This window comes from Onychomys torridus, chromosome 13, assembly GCF_903995425.1.
Source record: "Onychomys torridus chromosome 13, mOncTor1.1, whole genome shotgun sequence".
Taxonomy (NCBI): Eukaryota; Metazoa; Chordata; class Mammalia; order Rodentia; family Cricetidae; genus Onychomys; species Onychomys torridus.
The window spans coordinates 67,214,228-67,240,201 of NC_050455.1; the positions used below are offsets into that span (position 1 = coordinate 67,214,228).

Consider the following 25,974-nt stretch of genomic DNA (forward strand, 5'->3'; position numbering starts at 1 on the left):
TGGGGGAGAACAAGCAGGAGAGTGAGCCATCTGCACCGGAGACTGTGTGGATGGGTAGGGTTGCTTGGAAAGTGCCTTCCTAGGATCCTGCCGTCCAAGGCAGTAGACCAGCCTCAAATGAGCCTACCTCTGCCTTCATTTTCTTGATCAGTTTAAATCTAGTATCTGAGAATATCACTAAATAATCATGGGAGGCACTGGATCATGTCAGAAACATGCCATGCCCCAAGCACACTTACATGTAATCACTGCCATACTCATGATTACTTACTCACACATACACTGACACAACACACACCCGTGGTCTCTCACACACAGACCTTCCAGAATCTCATTGTGTACTATCTTTCTTTGGGGGAAACAAAACAGCCCCTCCAGGAAAGGCTTTCTACCCATTACAAAGGAATAATAGGGAAGTATGGAATGCTGGGAGCAAGAGAAACTGTTGTCCCAAGGGAAGAGCACCTAAATGGGTTACCCGCTCAGTCTTGCTGAAATCACAGGTAATACTATACAGACTGAGCAGGCTGTATTTATATATTTAGGATATATATGTATACACACATATACATATAATCATGGAAAGAATATGATCATGTTGCCAAGATGTGTTTATGTATGTATGTATATAAAAATTAAAGAAACAGGGGTCATGAATTAGAGAGTGAAGTGAGGGACAGGTATATGGGAATGATTGGAGAGAGGGAAGGAAAGGGGATATGATGTAATTATATTTTAATTAAAATAAAATAATACAACATTTAAAAGTTGAATTTAAAGTGAAATGAAACCTTTAGCTGAGATGTCACTGCTTGGGAGAGATATTGGAGGTGAGTGGGAAATGTCTCAGTGGTGATTGTCTTTTGCTTTTCTTTCACATTCTCTCAGATTCACTGGAAGTTTGTTTGCAAATGTGAATAGTGTTCAGTTCCTTGTTGATTTTTCAATGCCTGGCAAGAAAACACTATGGGTCATCTACAGTAGACTGAGACAGAAACACCCCAAATGGTATTTAGGTCTTTCTTTCTTTCTTTCTTTCTTTCTTTCTTTCTTTCTTTCTTTCTTTCTTTCTTTCTTTCTTCCTTCCTTCCTTCCTTCCTTCCTTCCTTCCTTCCTTCCTTTCTCTCTCTCTCTCTCTCTCTCTCTCTCTCTCTCTCTCTCTCTCTCTTTCCTTTCCTTTCCTTTCCTTTTCTTTTCTTTTCTTTTCTTTTTTTCTAAGTTTCATGAGGCAAGGCTTCTCTATTACGCAGCCCTGGCTGTCCTAGACCTCACTTTGTAGACCAATGGGCCTCCAGCTCACATACACCCACCTGCCCTTGCCTCCCAAGTGTTGTGGTCAAAGGCCTACACCGGCAGCACTGGCCTTCAGATCTGCTCTGGACTTTCACTAGTGGCCCCTCAACTTGTCAATTCTCCTCCTTCAGTTCTCCCTGCCTACTCTCTGTCCCTGTGTCTATTCTGTGTGACATGGGACTATTTTATATCAGAATCTGGGTTCTCAGATGCCTTGGCAATAAAAGGGTGTCTGGAAGTTATAATCCACAAAAGAGTACTGTAACCCACAAAACAAGTATCGTGAGGGCACCACATGCAACTGGTTTAAAGAACACATGGAACTCTGTTAGAGGATTGATTGTTCCACGCCCACAAGTTCAGTGTGATGTCCTCTGCCACCAGCAATCATGTCCTGGGCCACAAAGGCCAGTGCTATGGGATGAGAAAACCAAGAGTGAGTTGGGACAATAGAAAGTTTCATATGAAAGGGACCAGGGACTGAACACCACAGACATCATTCTTGAATGTGTCTGTCTTTATTTTGATCTTGGGCCTCTGCCATAATCTGGGGGAGAAGGTGAGGTATCTATGTGTCATCTGTATATATGTGTACATCTACATAGCAACTCCTCTTCCAGAGACAGAAAGAATGGTTTTACATTTTCACCCTTGGTAAGTAGGTTACCCAGAAAACCTCTTTTCTTGAGAAAGGGTCTCTATGTAGTTCTGACTGGCCTGAAGCTTGCTATGTAGACCAGGCTGGCCTTGAACTCACAGAGATCCTCCTGCCTCTGCCTCCCAAATGATGGGATTAAAGGGTTGTGCTACCACACCTGGTTTCCAGAGAGATTTTGCCTGGTCCAATAGTGATCTTCAAACAGCGCTCTAGCCAGAGATAATATGACCTGTTCCCCAGCTGCCATCAGCAAAACTCATCTGTCTGCCTTTGCAGGAACCTGGATTACCATGGCCATAGGACCATGACTTGAAGGTATTTGCATACAAATATTATAGAAATGTACCATTTGGAGAAAGAGAAAAGGAGAGAGAGGAGGAAGAACTCCAGCCTAATTCCACTGTTTCCTTTGATTGAAGCCTGTGTTAATTCAATATTCTAAGCATCTTGATCTAAATGCGTTTTGTTTTGCTTTTCTCTGTGGCACACTAAGAAAGTCAGAGTAGAAAGCAATCATTTTGTCAAAGGTGATATAAGAGAAGAGCTCCAGAGTTGGAACAAGGACAGGTCACTCCCTCTTCAGTACCTGAAGTCAGAGCAGCAGGAGGTCCCCAGGAAGCTTTGGCCCTTGCATCTATTCTAGTTACTCACAACCTAACTGCAGATCACATTGCTCCCAAACCACATCAAACCAGGACAGAGACTCACCTGTGTCTGAAATCCTTTGAGGTCACTGGCTGCAAGGTCACTGGCTGTGAGGAGCTGAAAAGAACAAAGAAGTTTTTCTTAGTCATGCTTCTCAAAGTTTACACACAGCATCCCGAAGATAACCAACCGGTAACTACCATAGCCCAGATTGGTGCGTCAGACCCACAGTCACAAAATGTGTAGAACCCAGACATTCGGAGCTTCCATGGTGTGTCCACAGACTCTCTGACTTCCTCCACATCCTCTTGTTGCCTTCTTGTGTGCTACCGCTTGTAGAAAGGGGCTTAAGTCAGGGAGCAAAGGCTATAGTTGAGGGTCACGGGCTCACTGAAATTGTGAGCTATAACATATGTCCACAGATACATCCACTTCTTTAAGGAGAAATTCTCCAGCTTTCTCCCTATTTTCAAAGTATCCCATGATGAACCCAATCAGGAGTTACTATTTCATGTGCAGCCAAAGGCTCTTCTAACATGGCTTTTTCTTCTCGTTCATTCTCTCTTAAACACAAGTCAGCGAAACTGACTCAACTCTTCTCACCAGTGTGGTTCGGTTTGCCTTTATTATATGTTGCTTGTGATTTTATATTCATCTAAGTATTCATAGCTTATGCTCCAAACAATTATACACAGAATTAGAGAATAAAATTAAATTCCGAGTGTGCCATGCACACACACACACACACACACACACACACACACACACACACACCTTTGTTTAATTGATATTGTAGGGTTAAGGCACAGTTTTCAGTACTTTTTCATCTTTTCTGGAGGTGGAAACTCCTCAATGATAACATCACATTAATTAATGGAAGAGACCCACTCTGGCCATTGATAAGTGCTGGAAAAGGGTGGGATAACAAGGAAAAAGGAAAGTGCTCCTTTTAAGTTAAGGAGTATGATGGCAATGTAGGCCTGGAGAGTATTTGGGGAAAATTCTAAGAGTTCATGTTTGCTCTCATAATATTCTGTTTGGTTCAAGGAATAGAAGGAACCCTGTTAGGCTCTGGAGTCTTCCATGGGACAAGGCTGAAGAGGGTTCTCTAGAATCCCTAATCACTCTACAACATGTGAATCACAGTGGGATTTGGGCTAGAACAGCACGTTCTGCTCAGCCTTGGGGTTGCCCAGCCCATGGGATGGACTTCCCATCCTGGGAAGAAGCCTCTAGTTGTAATGAAACAATCAGGCAGCTCCCTATTTGGCCACAAGCCCAGGCACAATGGAAGACTCAGAGAGTCTTCCTTGCCTTCAGAGAGAGCCTTGTCCAGAAAACGCTCACACAAACGAACATCAGCAGAAATGGCAGAGTCCATGCCTCAGACTTTGGAGAAAAGGGAAGAAAGCCGGGGTGGGGTTGGTGAAACAGATCGAATTTGAGCTGATCCTCCAAATGAAGAGGGGAGGAGGAGAAGGGGCTTCAAGTAGGAGCAGTTTGAAGAATGAAGACAGGGTCAGGGACTTGCTAATCCCAATATCCCTCCATTTGCATCCATCAGTGCAAGATTATAGTACACTGAGAATCACTCCAGTCCCAGCACGCTGATTGACGCTTTATATATACTTTATATATTATACTTTGCTTCAATTTGTCCCTCTTTCTAATCCCCACAAATCCTGACATGGAAAGTACCTACATCCCATCCATGAGAAAAGTGATTAAAGTTAAACAATATTTTCTAGGTGTTACTTGGAATTACATGTATTTTGGGTTTAAACTATATTTTACTATATTTTCCCAATGATCAAGCTTTGTCTCCTATAGTGTGTGTGTGTGTGTGCGTGCATGTGAATTTCAACAGACTGGAGACCTTGTGTAGAGTTGAGGTGGGCACAGGAAAAAGGCCAAGTATCAGAATATTAACCAAAAGAGCCCCATGCAGTAATATACTACTTATGTCCTGATCAACGACCCTTAACAAGCCCTTCGCTAAGACACTCTCATTTCTTGGTGATGAGCATCTACACTTCAAGACTTATCAATACAGCATAAGCCTTTAACTGAGTCAGGCAAAGGCAGAGGTGACAGAGAGACTTCATGCAAACATGAAGCCACTGATATGCACTAGCCCATAAGTCGCCACGCAAGCATCAGCACTGAAGAGTCATCTCCAGGCCCTTCAGCTTCAGCCAAGAAATATCCACCTACCTACCCATCAGGCTCAGCACGAGAGCAGAGCCAGGGGACTGAAACACCCACCTCTTAGCTCTGAAATGCTGACAGTAGGGCTAAATTACAAGTGTATTCACAACATCTTCAAATGTGTATCATTTCTTCACATTCATGGCAGAGGACTGAGAACTGAGCAAATCCATTTGTATCGAAATCCAGCAGGCTTGATTATGGTTTGTTACGTCTCCTCTGGTTCTCAACAAAGTTATAATGTACCCCCTGCCAGAAGTCTTAATTCTCTCTTCTCTTCTCTCAGAACAGAATCAGATGTGTGCAGTTTAGTTCTTAACTCCTTCAATTTCTATTATGTGTGGCTGCATATATTATTTTAAACCAACAACAACGTGCCCAACAAGACATGAGTGGAGCAATATTTTATGTAAATTCTGCACTTTGCAATGTGTTAGAGGGGACTGAACACATAGTTAGTCACTAAATTACCTATTGAACATATGACCCCAAAGAAGAGCGGGAGAGACTGTCAACCTTGAGGTGAGGACAAGAGTCATTCAGTTGCTGGGTGTGGAGAAGTGTGAGGGGCAGCCGAGGATATTCTCCAAGCTGACAAAAGGACAGAGCACTCAGCATTTGGTACATTTCCTGCATGAAGAGCATATCAATGCTACAATGAATTGATGCGCTCCTGTGACAGGAACAAGCTCTTTTATATGTTCTCGGCTATAGGACAGAATACTGGCGTATACCTCAGTATTGAAGTCACAGGTTAAATGTAAGGATGTGTAATATGCAAGGAAAGGGGCCAAAGAGCAAATGGATTCACCCCAGGGAGAGGTTTCTTGTTTTTCTGCCTCTGCAACAGTGAATGTTCAATGGTCCAATGCAGTTCAGACATGCTTTCTACCTCTCCTGAGTAGGAAGATGCAGGGATGTGATGTCAGGAATGGTGTGGAGTTTAAGTAGAGTTTAAATGTCTCAATTCCTTTTCCTTGGAGATGCCAAGTATTTCACTCACAGTGTAGTGTGCATGGCAAATGCTATCTGGCCTGGAAACAACGAAAAGGAAGTATGATAGTCTCTCCTAACACTGAGCCCGGAAAGAACAGTAAATGGAAGCTTGTACGTGTCTTCACACCATAATTGTCTTCCAGGCTCTCAAGTTCTAACTATGTTATAACCAAACACAGGAAATTTTAGGCAGAGCATAGACTCATGTTATGAGTGCTCCCCAAAGTAGACACCCATTCTGCATTTTTAACAGAGACAGGGCTGATCATCAGACACGTAAAGTGTGTTGCTCTGGTGTCAAGTAGAATTACAGGGCAGAAAAAGTCCTCTTGTGTTTCAGGGTCACGAGCCATCTAAACCTGGATTCCCAGAAGAGTTTTAATCTCAATGTTGGGAAATGAAGCAAGCAGTTGGTAGATACTGGGAGGAACGGGGGTATTGCTCCCACAGGGTGCTCAGAAGCCACCTCTTCTGGAATAAAGGAATGCAATAAAGAAGTAGGTGTTTCTGTGTTCCCTTCCTTCCTAATCTAGAGTGGTTCCACCCCTCTCAATTGTTGAATGCAGTTTCATTAGGCAACATAGTTTTCCATTCAAACAAAAAGGGAGTCTTATTTTTAGGGGAAAGGAAGAGCTGACAGTGACATTATTAAGTTGACAGCTCTGAGTGTGTCCCCTAACCCTCAGCCCCTGTGCACGAACATCTACTCATGTCTGTCTGCTATCCAATAGAAGCACACTGCCCACACAGGACTGGCTGCTGGCGTCTAAGGATGAGACAGAAACTCCCAGTGATTCCATTGAAACTGAATGAAAGGTAAGATGCACACAGAGTTAGGGGCTGGAGAGATGGCTCATGGCTAAAGTGTTTGCTGTGCAAACCTGACAGCCTGAGTTGAGCCCTCAAAACTCACTGTGGAATGAAAGAACCAACATCTGAGAGAAGTGTATGTGCACACACACACACACACACACACACATACACACACACATGCATGCACATACAGGCACACACATATGGATGCACACACACATGCGCATGCACATACAGGCACCTACATATGGACACACACACGGACACACACATGCTTGCACACACACAGGCACACACACCCACATGTACAGGCACACACACACACACACACACACACACACACACAGGCACACACACACAGACACACTAATAGCAATAATGATAATAAATATTATTAATAGTATTTTAAAACAAACAAATGAAAAAGAAAATACAGACCCCACTCCCCCTTCCCACTGTGGCCCTGTATCCACTTGGAGCCGCTGGGGAACAGTTCAATGCCCATGACAGCCTCACTGTGTGGGGAGTATCCATGATAGACAGAGAATGAGAAGAGGAAAATGGAATCCACCCCAGCTCTGGGGACTTCAATCAGGGTAAAGTTAATGAAAAGGATCCTGTCTTTTCCCAGGATGGTTAAATGTCTGCACCACTCTCAGCTAGAGGGCTGAGCAGGTGCAGGGAGGAGGGCAGACAGAATTTCATTTAAAAGGCAAAAGAAAGAAAATGTTCTCATCTCCCTGGTGGAGCAGGGAGCTTTCCTGGGGCCCTGCTCAGACCAATCTCATTCCTGACACAGGCTGCTGCTCTCTCAAACAGTTCACGTTCAAACACTAGACGATGACCCTGCCGTCCATTTTTAAAGAGCTGCCAATTCTCTTGGCATAAATTCAGGGTGCGTTTTTGTCTCTCCAGACTCAAAAGGGGAGTTGGAGAAAGATGAAGGGAGTGAGCCCCAGCTTCTAATAGAGGAAAGAAGAAAAAAAAACTAATCTAGCTTCCCAAGCAGAGAGACCTGTGCTTTGCTTCTTCCATTCCTCATGGACAGAACTGTCCCTTTGGTTTCTTCTCTAAGTCTTCACAGCATGGCTATCAACAAGGCCACGTGGCCATCTTGGGTCTAAGACTGTCCCATAGTTTCTAAAGTTCCCCACTGGAGGGGAGGTGCAGCGTTCCTCCTCTCTTCCTCTTCTCCTGCTCATTCTTCCTCTCTGCTGAACCTTTAGTGAAAGCATGTACCACCACACCAGGGTAGACTGCGGTGCCTATGTTCCTACATATTCCTTAGCTCCTACCAGACAGCTGTCTGGGAAAGAACTTACTAATACAGAAAAGGGGAACGATACAGGTCACTCTGAACATCTGGCCAGAAGGGTTTCAGTCTACATATGACATTGGAAAAATGAAACCCCTGTGGGTTGCCCTGAGGCCTTATAACTCATTCATTCTTCCCAGAAAATTCAACCATTGGAGGACAGGGCCGGAGATGCTGATGTGCAGCATGAATATATTGATGGAGAGATGCAGAGGTAAGCAGGCAGAGGAGCACAGTAAAGGTAGCTTTGGGAGATCAATGGATCCTTGTCCAAATGTGTCCTCAAAGACCTTGTCCTGTCCTTAAATGAGACTTTAGCCTCCCCTTCTTCAATCATTCATCTTTCTTCCTTTCCATGCTGTGGGACATGGCCTTTTTCTCTCTCTCTAGTTTATTGTCATTGCTCCTTACTTTAGCTATAGGAGGGAAGCTGAACCATGTTTTACTAATTATTTCCCCCACAGAAAAGACTAGAACAGCTTATCTTCAGGCAATGGCCCAGGAAGCAAAGACAGCTATCCAATTATGAATGTGTCTGAGGTGACTAGAGATGGACTGGAACCACTCTCTCCCTTGAGGAAGAAAAATGAAGTTCAGAAAGATTAAACGACATGACCGAGGAAAATATATGTGTGTGCATGTTATATATCATATATGTAGATCCATATTGATATTTCCACTCCGAGTTAAGTTTTCAATGTGCAGAAGACTGTGCATGCCTCTCTGCCTGGGAATGCAGAATCTAGGAACAAGAAGAACTGGCGGTTTGCTAGGACTCAAGACAGAGCAGGGAAGAAGTTACAGAAGCAACAGACTGTGGAGCGATCGACCATGAAGGAGTTCACAGCCCACCACATGGCAGGCATAAAGGCAAACCCTGGCATGGGGGGGGGCGCTGCTTGAGCAACTGCTCGCCACTCTTGATAGGTGTGATGAACGAAGTGAGGTTATGCAGAAATCACAAGGCATAAGGAAGAAAACTGTGTCTCATGTCTCACTATGAGATCAGTTTTGGGGTGATTTAACGCCCTTGTGTCCCATTCTCCTACTAACTGAATGAAGCCTTTGTTCCCACTGGCTCCACTCTTAGAGCGTCCTAGTACCCCAAATTGTCATCCTAGTAGGAATTTAAGAGAAGAGGAGATACTATTTCTTCTGCTTCTCCCCCTTTAAATAACTCACCCCTAGAAACACACCCTTCAAAAAAGCTTGTCTACACCTCTGAATGTCAGAGGAATGGTCAGTGAAATTGTTTCACACTATGGCCTCATTTCGGGCTTACAAATAGTATTGTGTACAGATGACCAGTTAAATTGCTACATGAGTTTGAAATCCCACTGAGGCAGATGTCAAATTCACATCCAAGCTAAGTGTAACCAACCTTCCAAATTAGCAGGCATTAGTGCTAGCTACCAAGGCATTTGGTATACACAGTTGCAGAGTCCAATGAAGGCCTCCTACCAACCTAAAAAAGCAAGTCACACACTTGTGGTTGTCATCCTAGGTGTGTTGTGCCCATTTGCTAAATCCCCTCAGCTTCATGGAATTCCAATGGTTAAACCAAAACCACTGACACTAACAGTGTTACCTCCAGGCTCTTTATTCAAAGATCGATGAGGATTTCTAGTAACAACCACTGTACATAACTGCAAGCAGGTCTGGTCTGCATTGTTCATGTTTCTCTCTTATTATGTTTTAAATGATGTGGTTCTAAGTTCTGTGGCAACGTATTCCTACTCTCCCTAGAGGTACAGCCAACAGAGTTTTCACAACATTTGCCTTAAGATTTCATGGTCAACCTTGGAAATACGGACTCCTTCCTGCCTTAGAGTGGTGCATCTGTGCATCTGGATGTTGTGGCTAATCCAGAATCCACTGAGATGACAAGTCTTGCTTCTGTTATTTGGACCTGATGAAGCTTCTCTCTTCATCTGAAGTTTAGCAAGGCACACACTTGAACAAGTACAGCTCATGTTCTGAGAAGTAACTGAAGTCACACCACATCTAAGCAGCATATTCCTAGTTCTGCACACACTCATGATGCACATTTTAAATTTACTGGTGTAATTCTTTTCAAATCATTGTTCCTCAGATTGAGAAAACTGGATTTCATGGGGGCAATGTGGGTTGCACTGTGTAGGAAGTTTACTAGGAAAATCTGGTATTAACAGGTGACAGGGATTCTAATTATCATAATTTATTAAGCATTTTGGTAAAAACGTGTTTAAGAGGGTTTGATTATCTCTGCAGTTCATTATCCATAGACAGCAGAATGTCATGGTCTGGCTTAGCTATTCCTTTTCAGTACATCATAATACCCTCTCAGACCTTGCGACTGCTTTGGAAACGTGTATTGTGGAAGGTCTTAATCAGGCTCTGCATGATGCCTCTCATACTTTGTAATATATCACGTAGAATAAAACCTACAGAGCAATGCCTTAAGAAGTTCTAGATCATAGAAGGTTCTTAGGGAAGAGCAGTGTATGAGAATAAGGGCATTCCAACCTATGATTCTACTTCATAGATAATAACATAATTTTATTAGTATTTTGCAAGTTTGATATGAAGTTTCATAAAAATAAGAATTAGAAAATTTATGTCTTAAGGGGAAAAAGGCCTTATACAGAATTTATCTGGGAAGGATTTAACCAGACCTCCCCATATAAGATGCTAATGTAGCCACCTCTGTCAAGAAGTAGATTGTATGTGTATCCAGACCTCATTTTAGAGCATCCTTTAATGGCTGCTGTGAGCCTAACAGGGCAAACACTCCCTTTTCCTTCCCTCATTCTTTTGCAGATAGGGATGTCCTCTTTGTTCATTCAACATGTTTAAGAAAGTTCCAGACAGGGAAACAGCTGAAGATGTGCTGTATCTCCAGAGGGTGATCTGGGCCATAAGTCTTTCATCTCAACAAAATTAAGAAATCACATGAGGAGCATCTGTGGGCAGTTTGTAATGTGAGTAAAACACCAATAAAGGAGCATCCTGTCATCACACACATGCAGACCAAAACCAAGTCCTTGGAGAGGATGGCCCTTGCCTCCTTCTTATCTTTGAATAGAATTTCTGCTTAGAACTGACCAGATGATCTGCTTGTGGGGCTCCCAAGCAGACATCAAGTCTTCCTAGTTCATTTTTTTCCTTGGTGAATCCCTACATTCACTTTGTGGTAAAAAAATGTCTAAGGTAACAGATGGTTTTTTGAAAGGATCCAAGGTCTGGAAGGAAATGTTTTGCTCCATACAGCAGTTTGGCAGAGAATCTGGATTCCCAGGGCCAAATCTGGAGCAATCAATCACAGTTACAGGTGCATATGTAAAGCAGATAAAGCCAAGGTGAGATCAGTAATAGCCAAACTTTGTCGTTACAGTAGTTTAACTTTTATAAGCCTCAGATAAAACGGGGAAAAAAATCTCTTCCAGAAACCTACCATGAACTCAGAGCAACTGTAACAGCCCAGTCTATAACCATCCATGCCCCACTCAGGAATCTTGTCCTGGGATGTCCCCCCCTCCTTAGCCTGGGAGGCAGCCCTGGCCCCCACCTTCCATGGCACAGTCAAAGCAGCCTAACATTGGAGGCATCAGATACAATGGTTCTGCCTCTTAAATTTCAACATTTTTTCCCTGAACTTGAGTTGATTTCACCCAAAAGGACTATGTTCCTGTGTATAGTGGATGCAAGAATCACGGAAGCCTGGTGCACATTGCTATGAATTCGGCTCATGATCACATGCATCTTCTCTTCCGGGACAAACTGAAACCCCCTCTTCTTTCGTGCGACTCTCCTTGTCTATCCCCACCTTTTCCTCCCGCCTTCCTCTCCTCCCTCCCTCTTTCCTTCCCTCTCTCATTCTCCTTGCCTTTGTCCATAGCACTCCATCTTATCCCCCTTTGAACAAAGGAGGTGGTGCCAAGTCACAGACATCATGAGAGGCCAGGAACCCCTACAAATTTCCAGAGGCTAATAACATTAAATCCTCTGGAAAACCTCATAAACAGTATTATAATTATACTGTTTTACAAAGCAGAAAACAGAAACCTAGCAACACTAAATCACTTATGCAAAGAACACAGTTGTAAGTGACAGATCTACAGAGTACACTCTGTTCCCTTTAAAGCTGAAGATTACGTTAATTTGAAACTATTCTTTGTGTGTGGCACAGTCAGTGATCTCAATGCTGTCATGGATCACCACATCCCACCTAGAGAAGTCTTAATCTAGAGACACTTACCAAGATGAACAGGAGATAGGTGTTTTCAAAAAAAGAACGAAGGAAAAAAGGGAGGGAGAGAGAGAGAGAGAGAGAGAGAGAGAGAGAGAGAGAGAGAGAGGAAGGAAGGAAGGAAGGAAGGAAGGAAGGAAGGAAGGAAAGAAAGAAAGAAAGAAAGAAAGAAAGAAAGAAAGAAAGAAAGAAAGAATAATTAAATGGGGAGATGAGATGTTTTAGTGGGTAAAGCATGAGAATCTATATTTGGATTCCTTGTATTCATGTAAAAAGCAAATCATGAAAACACAATCCTGTAATCCCAGCACTGGGAGGCAGAGGCAGGAAAATCCCAGGGGCTAACTGTCCATTCAGACCAGTCAATCAGTGAGCTCCAGGTTCAGGGACATTTATTACATCATTGAAATACAAAAACAAAAACACCCACCATGGAGAACAATAAAGAAAGACATCTAATGTCAATTTCTGTTTCCCATAAGTACACATACATCCCCTCAATTGCACCCCACAAAAATACATAAAAGAAATTAATAATTAACGGGAAGGAGATATCTCATATTTTAAAAAGCTGATAGCATTATAGTCACTTTTAATGATGCAGGGAAAATGGAAAATCTACTATCCTCAAACATCAGTTACTATAGGTGTGAAGCATGCTAAATCATGTATATTCCAAGATCTCTATGTTGCATAAGGAGCAAGTACAATTTTATGCCTAAAAGAATGAAGGGCCTAGACAAAAGAAGGTAAGAACTTCAGAGAAAACACAACCACCTTCATCAAAGAAAAAGAATGAAACTGGGATGTCCTCTGATTTGGAGGGAACAATGTTCATATGACAAATATCTGCCTGCCTGCCTGCCTGTTTACTTACCTATCTATCTATCATCTATCTGTCTATCTAGTGTGTGTGTGTGTGTATGTGTGTGTGTGTGTGTGAGAGAGAGAGAGGGGGGGGGGTAAGTTCAGGAGTGTGTGTGCATAAAGTATTTGCAAAGGTCATATAATAACTAAATTTTGAGAGTCTGCCACTCTTCTACTATAGATTATGAGAACTGACCTCAGATATCAGGCTTGTGTGTGGCAAGCACTTTTTACCAACAAGATATCTTGCCAAACCCTAAAACTTTAGAGACAGCCTTAATCTAATGCTTCGGTCTAGGGTTTCTCATTCTTGAGAATTGCATACATTAGTGCAATGTCTTTTGGTCATATCAACCCCAGTCTCCTTCTTCAATTGCTGTTAGATTCTGTACCAGAACCTTTCTAACTTCAGAGCCTTTTTTCATGAGCTCTTGGGTCTAATCAGTGCTGTCCGTATGAGAATGGGCCCATATATTCACTGGAGTGTGGGCAACCTACCATGCACATCTGTGGGAAAAAAACTGACTCTCCCTACACCAGTACTCTTCCACTGCCAAAGCTGCTTAGCTAGAGGTTAGGCTTTATGAGACCCTCCCCATCTATGTTGAAATTTTACTGGTTTGATCTTATATATCTTGTCCTGGCAACCACAGCCACCATGAGATCATGAGTACAAAAGCCTTGTTATTTCCAAGAGACACTGTTTCCCACCACTCCTTCCTAATCCCTGGCTCTTATAATATTTCTATTCACTCTTCTACAACGGTTCCCAAGCCATGTGGGGAGGGAGGGAGACATAGGTATTCAATATAAGGCTGTACACGCCATAGTGACTGATTCCCTGAACTCTGGCCCATTGTGGGTCTCAGTATTGACCATCATCCACAAGAAAAACAAAATTTGTCTGATGTGGGTTGAGAGTTGAACCACTCTAAAGATGTACAGATAAGTACTTGGAAGGCAGTTTGATACCATGTCTCTTTAGCAAGTAATAATGGTAGGTCCTTCCCTCAGGTGTTCTAATTCCATATCCATGGGTTCTTGGTCAGGTACTTTAAATCTCCATAGGATTTTCATCAGAAAGATTATTAAATATTTTTTTATATAAGCCATTAAGGCAACTTGTCTTCTTGGATTATTGGGTGTGTGTGTGTGTGTGTGTGTGTGTGTGTGTGTGTGTGTGTGTGTGTGTGTGTGTGTGTGTGTGTGTGTGTGTGTGTGTGTGTGTGTGTGTGCGCTGTATGCAGATGTGTGGACATCCCTGCCTAGGCATGCATGTGAAGGCCAGAAGCACAAGGCATACCCTTCTATTACTTTTCACCCTGTTCTTCTGAGGCAGTCTCACTGTTAGTTAGCTTACTTTACTTTAACTAACTGATCTTCTCTGCTAATCTGTTATTGTCAGCGCAAGGGGTTGAACCTACAGACTTGCACAGACTAAAACATTTCTATTGACTGAAATGTAAAATCTCTTTGAATTGCTATTCAAAAACCATTTGTTCAGCCAATCTAAAAGCCCTTCCACAAGAGGCCCTGCTCTTGAACTAGGGACAGGGATTCTAAGTCCTGGGATCAGATTGAAAATTCAAGTACTTAGATGCCTGACCTTACTGCATCTCTGAAAGGCATTCCCAATATTTGAGCAAACAAAATATCCTTGGAAAATAGGATTAGATTTTGAGCAGGCTAATTTTGATGCAGGCCAGCACTTTGCAATACTCAGGCACCCTGGTATTTTGCTAAAAAATGATGTCTCTTTTGTATTTCATGGCAACTTCTGGAAATGGCTGGTTCACTAGCAATTCTTCTTGGCTGGGGTATGTAGCATATGTATCCATTTGTGCCTCACCCAATACTGTCTCAATGAACCAAAGTTTGCTAAAAGTGCACTGTGATCTTGCTTCGAAGAACTCTGTGATCACCTCACAATGGTATTGAAAATCAGGACTCTGTTCTCACTCCAATGCTTCAGGCAAATTGAACTGCATCTCTATAAACTTCTAACTCAATTAAGATACTCTGCTTTTTTTATTACTGAAATTACATGTGTGCTTGACTTCTAGTCCATCCTACTTCTGAGCAAGTGTACTCAGAATTTCTGACTGACTTCACGGGGAGTTACCTGTCAACTCATTCCCCACTATCTTGGTGAACCCATTCTTCCCATTTATCAGGATGGGAAGAAGCTGCTAACTCAGTTTAAGACCCTTTAGTTATGAGATGCCTGAGTCCCTTATGTAGAACATAGTGAACATATGTATAACACAAGGGATTACCACAGAGTGACAGTGTGTGTTTTTTCAGTCACTGGACAATTCATTTGGGACTTACATCCTTTACTAACCATTAGTATGCTCTATCTTTACCGAGGAAACTCTATAAGGTATCCCTTATCACACTCCATTCCCACTTAGGGAACTCTGAAAGCATCTTTAGTACACTCTGTCCCCACTATAAGTAACTCTCCAAGGCATCCTTTAATAAGCTCCAGCCATATAATAAAGAACTCTGCAAGGTCTACATGCTCTGATGGCCTCTGAAATTGAGAATGATGATGGACATTGCTGACACTCAACCAGAACATTTTCAGGCTTTATGCTCACTCTCCATTACTAAAGGTGGGGTTACCTAGAGCCCAATTGGTACTTGAATGCAAGATATTCTGACATGATAGTGACATGCTAAGGCTCTAGGCACAGCACAGGAGTCAGCAAACCCTGTATCACTTACTGGTGTCTCTGAGAAGGAGCTCTGTATTTCCTTTTTGTATTTCTTGCTACTTAAAGCCTGGTTTGGGGCAGTATTCACCTCCAATCAGTTTTACCATACTTACTGTGAAACTGCTCCTGGGGTCAGCAAGTGTTGTGCTGAGCTTTAAATAGGCAAGGAACCCACGGCCTTTGATAAAAACAAAAACTCTAGTTCCAGAACAAGAGAGTGGAAGGTGCCCATAGCTGAAGGGCAGATTCATTGTTACATGGGGGTGAAGTTAAATGAAGCAAGGCTTGGTTTAGGATAGAAGAGGGATTAGAGCAGGGAAGGCATACCTGACTATATGTACCCACTCTCCTTTTGTATATCTAAAGGAAAGCATGTGACTGTCAATAATGTCCATTCTCTTGGGTTCTCCCGACACCTTCCCTCAATCTCCTGGGATATTGAGTAACCCGATTCTAAGACACAGATGCTTACATGGAAATAAGGCTCTCTTTTAATTAAGTTTTGCCCCTTTAATGTATTGGAGGCAAAACAGCAAGTGTGCTTGATAATCAAGTCACAAAGAATATCGTCCTATTTCAAGGCATTATAGTATTTTTGTTATAACAAGAATGGTAGAATATGAGATTGATAAAAAATAGCTCTACTTTAGAGACCTATAAAGATTCATACAATGGCCTTTTTTAACAACTCAGCAACAAGGAAAAACATGAAGGACTAGAAACTAGCCCACTTATTTGACAGAGGGAATGATGTGGCAAAATAATAATAATAAATTATTATTATTATTATTATTATTATTATTATTATTATTATTATTCAGTTGGTTACTTGCCCAGGGACAAGGTCAGTCTTGGTTTCTGTTCATATCAAACCCCTCCCACATTGCAGGAATCCCCTTCTCCAACCTCTCTGACAGATAGGGACCCAGCTTGAGGACTTCCTGTAAGTGTTGTTACTGGCATAGTGATCATCTTTAAAATTTCTACTTTTATTCAGTAGAAATGTCCGCTCCCACCACCTAGTTCCAAGAAACAGAAACTAGTGGCCTTTTTCAGGCTTATAATTTTCCTATGAAGTAGGGAATGCAAGCCCCATTTTGCAGCCACTCTAGGCTTCTGGGTCAGGTTCAGACATCCCCCTCCCAAGAAGAGTCCACTCCTACATGCTCCCCTTGTTCTGACATCCTGCCCCTAGTCTTGCATCATTGCCTGCCTGGTCCTCCTTACATTGCCCAACCACTGATACATTTGAGAAGGTGCCAGCTCTATATATCCCAGGCAGAATTTTCTAAGTTTCTTCGGTTCATCCTTCATAGCATCATTAGTTTATAAAAACTTCCTTCAAATGGAACTCCCCAAACTGAGCACACAGTACCCACGGGAAAAATAAGTATTGCTAAGAGTCACATGTCAGGAAATCTTTAAGAATGGGTTCTTGACACTGAGTGGGTGGGTGAGGGCACTATAGACCAGAGACAATTTATCAATTTCCAACCCGAAGCCACCCATTGAAGGGAAGGGACACAATGTACCCAGTTAGCTCTTGCCACTGGCCCTGAGCTGGCTTCAGTACACTAACTACTGCCATGCCAATTATTGGACCTTCTGAAGACCAACTCAACTCTTGCCACTTACACGAGATAGCATGCAGAGTGTGCTGTCCCACCCTGAAATATGAAGTGGTTATTGTCAGGCTTTGAACCCTTTCCTCCCTCCTTTCTGCTTTCAAAGTCCATGATCTTCTAAACTCTGACATGAGAGGGTGTTGTCTTGGCCACAGCTTAGCTACGATTAGCATAAAGTTGACAACTCACCTCTGGGTTCAGGGGGAAAGGTAGGCAGGAGACAGCTAGATTCTGTGGAAGCTTTTATTAGAAACAGGGAATTCCCCAGCGTTCTTTAAACTCTTTTAACTAAACACAAACTACCCCAAGGTCAAATTTATTAGTAGATCCAACAGGCCACAGAACTCCAAGCTTTGGTGCTGAATCCCTCTTATCTCTTCTCCCTCCGTTAAGTCTTGTGATTTAGCCAAGACAGCTGCTTATATCCCAACCAAACCCTGAGTGGTTCATTGTGTATACAAAAATAGACACATGAGGCAGTCACTGCTTTAATAGGCCCACATTAGAAACTAGATGTATTCAGGATATTCTCCAGTGAGGAGAAGGGGAGCTGGTAGATGGTAAAGTACATGGCTTAAGTTGGTCCAAGAGTACCAAACGGTACACAGGATTCTTTTTTTTAACCTGTCTGATATTCAGCTTCTCCATTTCTTCAAGAGGATTCAAAATCCTATCTCACAGGATTGGGAGATATATAAAATGGCAGTGGATAATAAATGTGTTCTGTACCTGTTACACAAGTGATCTCATTGGGGGCATTTACCTTTGTTGTCTCTTTTAAACCAAATGACCACAGAATAGCATGGTCATGGGAAGGAAGGAATCACCAACCCCTCTTTGAAACTGTCTGCTCTTAAGCTGTTTTTGAGACTCTTCTCTGCCAATCAGCTGTTATATAACCATGGCTCTATGCCTTGCCTCATGGGAACATGGAAGGGGCAAGCTGAATTTCATACAGCAGGGGTTTAGAGGAAGGCTAGGTGACCTGTAAAGATCATCATTTTGTTGAGCCAGAGGCATGCATGGAATAAAGTGGAGGGTACCAAACTACTTTGGTCAGGGTCTATGCAGTCTGCTTTGGTATCTTCTGTGTGTCTGCAGTACCCTTCATTTGGCAGAGTCCAAAGAAGAAGATGGATGAGGTTCCTGAGAGACCAATGGTTATAGCCTCCTGGCCTGTGCCTCTACATCAAATTATTGAGTGGGATTGAATCAAAGCACTTCTGTGCAGTTGCTGTCCTGTTTAATTCAATCCTAATCTACAGTGATTAGCATGGATGTCTCTGTCCTGAGGCTGTTGTGTATTACTTTCACTATGTAAAGGTGTGTTACTTTTGTTTATGCTGCATTTGTTTACCTATGCAAAGATGTGCTGGTGTTTTACCTTGCCTGCATAAGGTTCCTGATTGGTGTAGTAAAAGAGCTGAATGTCTAATCCAATGGGTAGGCAGAGAAAGGACAGGTGGGCTGGAAGGCAGAAAGAATAAATGGGAGAAGAACTCTGGGCTTGAGGAGGAGGGGAGAAGAAGAGAGGAGAGAATGGGGGAGACTCCTGGGGACAGAAGTCAGGGAGCCACCAGGCAGTTTCCTAGAGAATCAGGAAAGAAAGGTAGACAGAAATAAGAACGGTAATAAGACCTGAGGCAGAAGGTAGAAAAGAAGAAACAGGTTAATTTAAGTGGAAAGAGCTAAGCTACGGCGAGCCCTCAAAACTAGTTAAGTCTCTGTTTCATGACTTGGGGGCTGGTTGGTGGCCCCAAAGGAAAAGCCTGGCACAGCTATTCTTTCTCTTGTCAAATGCTATTGGAAGGTAACCTAAAACTCCAAATATATAGACAATACATTATTGCCTGATGTCAAGTAGGTTAAAGTCAGAATGAACTTGGTAAACTTTCTTACAAGTAAGAGAGCTCTCTCCAAATCTCACATGTGCCTCACAATAACCTTTGTGAGTCAGAACAGTGAGGCAATGTTGAAGATCAGGGATCTGGGCTGAGGGCTTGTTTGCTGGAGACTACATAGAACGTGAGAGGAGCTGGGAAATCCTCTGCTCTGCCAATGGGTGTGGCGCGGACTTCACCAGGACCATCACATTTTTCAGTTCAGCCATGCAACAGGAAGGCCTTACCCAAGGCCTCACCTCCACATAGCACAGACAAAAAAACAATCACATCGCATTATCATCGACCTCACCTCTTCACACTTTAGTATCCCCGCCTGGTCCCAACTCAAGACTGCCAGAAGAAACATGACATTTAAACATTGGATTCTCTCCTTTAAAAATTAGTGAATTGAAAATTAAAGCTTAGTCTCCTGCTGTGGAGCAGGATGTTTGCTAAGTGGCAGGCCAAGGGTTAAAACTCAAGTCTTTCACTCCTGGTACAGCATTCTTTTTATTGAATTCTCGGACATGGGAGTCTATCAAAGGCTGTAGGGCAGGGGGGTACAATGTGTCTGCCTTTCCAACATTGTTCTTATATGCACAAATCCACTGAAACAGTCAGAGGTGTTTTTCAGACATAGCATGCTGTAACCTGTAGTAGGAATCTTAAAGGTACTTGTTATTAAAACTCAAACCTGAGGCCAGTTATTGGGGTCAATGCTGGAAGATCAGAGAAGCAGAACAAGCCACAGCTATCTCACCTTGCTAGTTCCTCAGGTGATCCTGTTTCCTCAGGCTGGAAGCTTCGGAGTCCTCCTCCACATGAATCTCAGCTGAACTGTGTTGCTCCAAAGCCTGAACGCTTAACCCACCAGAGATGCTTAACTAACTACATGCTATTTCTTAGTTCCTGGTCCTCACGCCTTATATACCTTTCTCTTTCTGACCCCACTCCCTGGGATTAAAGGCTGGGTTTCTGGGATTATAGGCATGGGTCACCATGCTGAGCTGTTTCTAAAGTGGCCTTGAACACACAGAGATCCACCTGGCTCTGCCTCCCAAGTGCTGGGATTAAAGGTGTGTGTTACCACTGCCCAACTTCTGTTATGGCTTGCTCTGACCCATTTTCTAGCCACCATTTTTGGCTTTGTTCTAGTGGCTGTCTGTTCTCTGACCCCAGATATGTTTATTTCGGGGAACACACAATATTCCAGGGAACACAATACCCACCACAGTAACCATGTGGCTTTCTGTGGCTACAGTATCAGAGACTTAGAATAAATATGGGAGGTTGGGGGAAACAGGTGGAGATTTTCTTCCTTGGTTTTGAGAATCCACAATTTCAGTTGAATTTGTAAAAGACAGTAAGTGCACAAAAGCTGGGAAGACCATTAGCTATTCTGTTAGCAACCCTTAAGGCAACAGCATTTCCATATGACTACAGGCAGCTGCCCAATGCACAAAACAACCTTTGACCCTATCCTTGGAGAAATGTTATTCTCTCTATGTCTTTTTCTGTCCATAGGGAAGTGGAAACCACATCAAGATAATCAGAAGGTTTCCTAATGAGCATGCTCAGATAAGTGGGGATTATGTATCGTCAGCAAAGGAGTCTGTAACTCCTCTCCTGTGTTTCATTATGTTGGCATTTCTAAGTCATCTCTTCAGGAGAAAATGAGACAATTTAACCCCCGCCCCATACTTGCACCTACAATCGCATTTCTACTTCATTGGAGAGGTTGTGGAAAATCTGAATAAATGAGATCAGAGACATCCTACATTTGTGACTTCTAGCCTATAATGTCTGTACACATGTCTCTTGTAGACACAAAATCAAAGAAGAATCAGCTGTCTTCTGTATTAGCAAAGACAGCTTCCCTCCATGCTTTCTTTCTCTTTCTCTGCCTATATGAAAGCCTCTGCAGACAAGACACTCCTTTGTGCTAATCTGATTACATCATCCTTGCCTCTAATCTACCTAGTTGTTTCCCACCATTTTACATAGTCCTTACTATGGACTGCAAGGCCACCATGAAGTGGCTGAACCCTGAACCCTACTCTCTGCACTGATCCCATCTACCCTTGGAAAGCCTCCCGCTTAATAGCTTCCTTGATGCAGTTTTAATACAGTACTTTGTCATCTTATTTACCTAAGTTATTGAATCACTCATTACTTTACACAGGCAAACAGATATCTCTCTCTCTCTCTCTCTCTCTCTCTCTCTCTCTCACACTCACACACACACACACACACACACACACACACACACACACAGAGAGAGAGAGAGAGAGAGAGAGAGAGAGAGAGAGAGAGAGAGAGAGAGAGAGAATATGAACTTGGTTATGTAGCAAGCAAGCTAGGGATGTTCTGGGTGGAGTTCAAAAGGGCAGATGAATACAGTCAAAAAAAATTGTATGAAATTCTCAAATAATGAAATTTACTACTTTAAAGTAAATATATTCTCTAAATTATATCTTGAAAATACGCTACAGGAATATTACACTTTGAGGAAGTGAATAGAATTTGACCCCTATTTTTTGAAACTTCAATGTGTGACTGAGAAGAAAGAGTAGTCCGTATTAAGAATAACCACACTGCACCCCGAATGACCTCTTGAACTCTCTGAGAGGTGGTAATTGCAGCTTATTAAGGGTTCATCTCTGGGCAGCAGGTGCAAATGCAGTTTCTGTAAACCTTGATATTGAAGGGCCCTGGTTTGAGTCAGAAGTTCAGGGAGGGAGGCTCATGTCCATTGACATCCCCAGGCTTCCTCTCTGCTCGGCTCCAGGAACAGAAGCATTGCAAGAAGCAAAGATCATCCTCTTCTTTACCCCAGGAAGACACGCTGATGCCAGCAACAGGTCTTGTACTCTGAAGCTCTTGAATGAATTTCTCCCTGTCTGCCCTCACAAGCCGGTTTCCCTCGAGTGTGGAATCCATGGTAATTAATTAGAAGCGGGCTCACAGGAGAATTTCAAGATGAGAAAACAGCACTTGTGTGGGCTGCTGGTGCCTGGAGTAAGCACGGAAGAGAGCAGTGAGCCAACTGCACATGCAAGGTCTCCCCCGAGCAGTGAGCAGAGACCACTATGGTTTTAACAGTTTTGAGTATGTAGAAAGAGTTCATCTCAATGGGAGCTGAGGGCTTTGGGGACACCAAGAAGCTGCCTTCCTCCGGAGTCGGTGTCTCGTGTAAACCATTAGGGAAGTTAGTAACCGAGACACCAGAGACCAATGACTTAGAACCCTGAGTGGGAAGTCATCTCTCTGCTGCCACGCCAGTGAATGAGATGAAGTGCAAAGCGTCCCACTTTCTGATCAGTTCATGTGTGTGAAGGACTGTAATCGGGCTGTCTTTAAGGATCTTGGAGTAATAACGAGGCTGTCAAAAACTGTCTGTGGTGGCCTTTGGAAGGAACATGGTCTGGAGAGGCTCCTTAATTATGGGTGCAGAGTAACTTCACGAGAAGAGCACCACCCAGCCCTATCATGACACTCAGCTAAATCTCTCCTGTTCTGGCCTTTAAAGCAAGTTGGAGGGCTAAGGGAATAGCTTAGTGCAGTAACTGTTTGCTGTGCAAGCCTGAGGACCTGAGTCCAAGTGCTCAAAACCCACACAACTCTGCGCAGTAGCACAGGACACGCCATGCTGGTCCTCCTACTGCAAGGTGGTTGGCAGACACCCGAGCAACCCTGTGAGATCACAGGCAAGCTATCCCTAAGTACACAGAAGTGAGCAACAAAAAGCCGGTTTCAAGGTGGAGGTAAAGACAGACACCCAAGGGTGTCACTTTACCACCCTACACAGGCTTCAGCATGAGTGCATCTGTCCTCACACACAGGAACATGCGTGGGTACCACCCGGGAAAACGCTCACAAACATATGTCATGCACCTGCACACTAAGGCATACACACAAGAAAAATGGGATATTTGTTTCTTCTCTGACCGCTCCAACAGAACTCTCTGGCCACAGCAGGAAACAGAAAGTGTCTCTAATCCACAACGTAACAGTGCAGTAGAGGCTATGTGGGTTTTCTTTGTGTGGGGAGGATGTTATGTGTGAGTGCATGCACCTGCATATGTGTGCGAAAGAGATTGACAGGGAGACAAGATGGAGGTCAGAAAGGAGAGGAAGGGGGCGGGGATTTGCTTGATTGACAGACTATCAAGAGAGAGGAGCATTAAGAGGTTTCATAACTGATATTCCTGACAGCCCTTTGACAAGCTATAAATCAAATAGCACATGGCCGCTGATATCCAACACACCCTTCCTTTACACTACAGCAAAGGGTTTTAATTAACCATCAATTTATCCGAGGAAGAATAGGAGTCCCCTTGTGCCAAATAAGTGTATTACAAAGCAACAAGTGGAGAGTGCCACCCCCATTCAACCCCGCTAACACATGAAAATAAAAAATGGACAAGAGTAAAAACTGAGCCTTTGGGGAAAGGATAAATAAAAATCTGTGTCAGAAATGAATATGGTTCATGAACTTGGGAGTTCCGCAGGAGCAAGACGGGGTCGCCTTTTGTGAGAGATAGCATCAAGTCTGTCTGCCATGGAGACACTCTGATGAAGATGCTCGGGTGTACCTGTTCTCACATGGCTTTCTGTAAACAATGGATCCCCTTCCCAGACCCCCAAGTGCCTACTGATTCCACTTGCCTGGCCTTGAAGAACATCAGCGCCAGCTGAAAAGGTGCATGATCCAGAGAAAGCCTCCTGAGAGAGGCACATGGTCTCTAGCGGTATAGCACAGAGGTCTGTGAATTGATGGAGAGGGTAGCACAAGTTCTCAAACAAGACCTTAAAAAATGGGTACAGGGGAGCACTGTCCGGTCCCCTGTTCTGTCACTAACATCTCTCTTGTCTGTTTTATCCCTTCTGAGACATAGCTTACTGTTTGTACATGACAGCTACATAAGTCCACTGTATCAGCCGTGGGGGTGCAAGGACCATTCCATCCTACTGTGACTAAAAGCCAAACATCTACCATTGTGTGGGGGTGCATGTACGAGAGAAACTTCATTTTAAAACACTGGCAGGTTATGGAGAAAAAAGTCGGCCCGTGTAGCCAAACCAAGAGACACACATGACCACCACCAGGCTCACAATATGAGGGTCTTCCCAATATGTTGCTTTCCATCTCTCACACTAGACTGCCTAGTGCCTGTCCCTCTCATCTATCTCCTGGTCAAGTTGCTCACACGCACATATCACTTCTCCATCACTAATTCCCCCATGAGAAGGCTGTTGGCTCAGCCATCTGGCCACAGCTAGCTTCCTGCTGACCAGCTGACTGACCCTGGCTTTCTGGTTTGGAGAATGAAGTAGCAGGAGCTTTAGGAATCCTCCAGGGTCTCCACCAGCCCATGCCTCCCAGCTGGTCAAGCCAGCATTTCTTCTTATTGGTTTTAACTTAGCAGCTAATAAGCATCTCTGAGAAAGATTGGGAACTGCACTAACAAATGAGGCCATCTACCAAAGCCCACTCAGAACTGGAGAAAAGTCTGTCATACTGTGTCTTTGAAGTTTCTGTCCACACTCTTCCCAAATCTATCACCCATGGATCTAACACTCACAGTATATTTGCTAATGGATATATTGAAGACGAATTGACTTCCACAATCTGCAGCCTGTGTTCAGGCCTTCCAATGAAAAGCAGCTGGTTCATGGTGCTGCCAATATCAGGTATGCTGGGGGTCCCTGGGAGATACAGGTGGCAAAATCCCCCAGGTTGGTCTCTCTGATTCCACAACAGGGCAGTCACCTGCTCTACAGTGCAGGAAAGCTATCCCCAGAGAGCTGTGTTGTGAGGAATGAAGCTACAGGGCTTTCCTGTCCAATAAAAATCGACAATCTACTGTAATTTGGTTGTGATTTAACAATGCTTTTAAAGGAGGAAGCAAATGGCCCATAAAGTATGTGACCCCTTCACTCCTGTGTGAGTCCCTGGCCCTCCCTCTGAGCTGGTACCCTTCAAATATCCAGCCATCCCAGGGAAGGGCTAGAGAGGAGCAAGTGTCAGAGCCTGCTTCTCTCAACAGGAGCAGCAACCTGAACAATTTCTTCTCACTCCCCCAGGCCTTTCACCCCCTGGCCTCTCTTTTTCCCCCCTTCTTTCCTTTTGCAATTTTCCAGGGCTTTCCTCTCTCTTGAACAATGAAAGTTGAATCATAATGCAAATCTGTCTTTCCTTAAAACCCCCAGCCAGGGAGGCAGAGTGTCACCCATATTTATGAGCTCTAAATGGCTTTTATCAAAGTGAGGTCACACTAAATCACACTCAAGCTGTCATAAATACAAATGACTCGACATAGGCGGCAACAAGCCTTCGGGGGAAATTATGGGATGTGCCGTTGCAGTTATGGTATATCACATAGGGAGCTCATATATTTCCACTGGCAAGGTAATCTGATCCTTCAGGGGACTCAAATAAGTAAGAAGAGGAAGCCAAGTCCAGGCGAATCACAGAGAGATGGTCACATGCTTATCTAATGAGAGACCCTTCTCAGGATGCTGAAGAACCAGCATGTTCTTAGGAAAGGAGTAATTGATGAGAGTCTGAATATTTTATCAGGATTTCCTTACTTAGAATCAATCAATTAATGATGAGACTTGTTGACAGGCACTGCACTAGCAGACAGGAAAATTTGTAGCTTTAGCATGACATGTAGTTACATGGCAATGGCCAAGTGTCTTCTTTCAGATGTGTCTACA

At 43.4% G+C, this 25,974-nt stretch overlaps 1 protein-coding gene across 1 annotated transcript in view; it reads right to left on the reverse strand.

Moving 5' to 3' along the window:
- Positions 1-24,928, reverse strand: part of Setbp1 (SET binding protein 1) — a 193,004-nt gene extending 168,076 nt beyond the window's left edge. The window contains exons 1-3 of the mRNA XM_036204498.1: positions 24,837-24,928; positions 3,102-3,159; positions 2,660-2,713 (exon numbers count right to left, since the gene is read on the reverse strand). Coding sequence (XP_036060391.1) covers positions 2,660-2,713; positions 3,102-3,159; positions 24,837-24,928 — 204 coding nt within the window. The remainder of the gene's footprint in view (positions 1-2,659; positions 2,714-3,101; positions 3,160-24,836) is intronic.
- Positions 24,929-25,974: the final 1,046 nt, after the last annotated feature.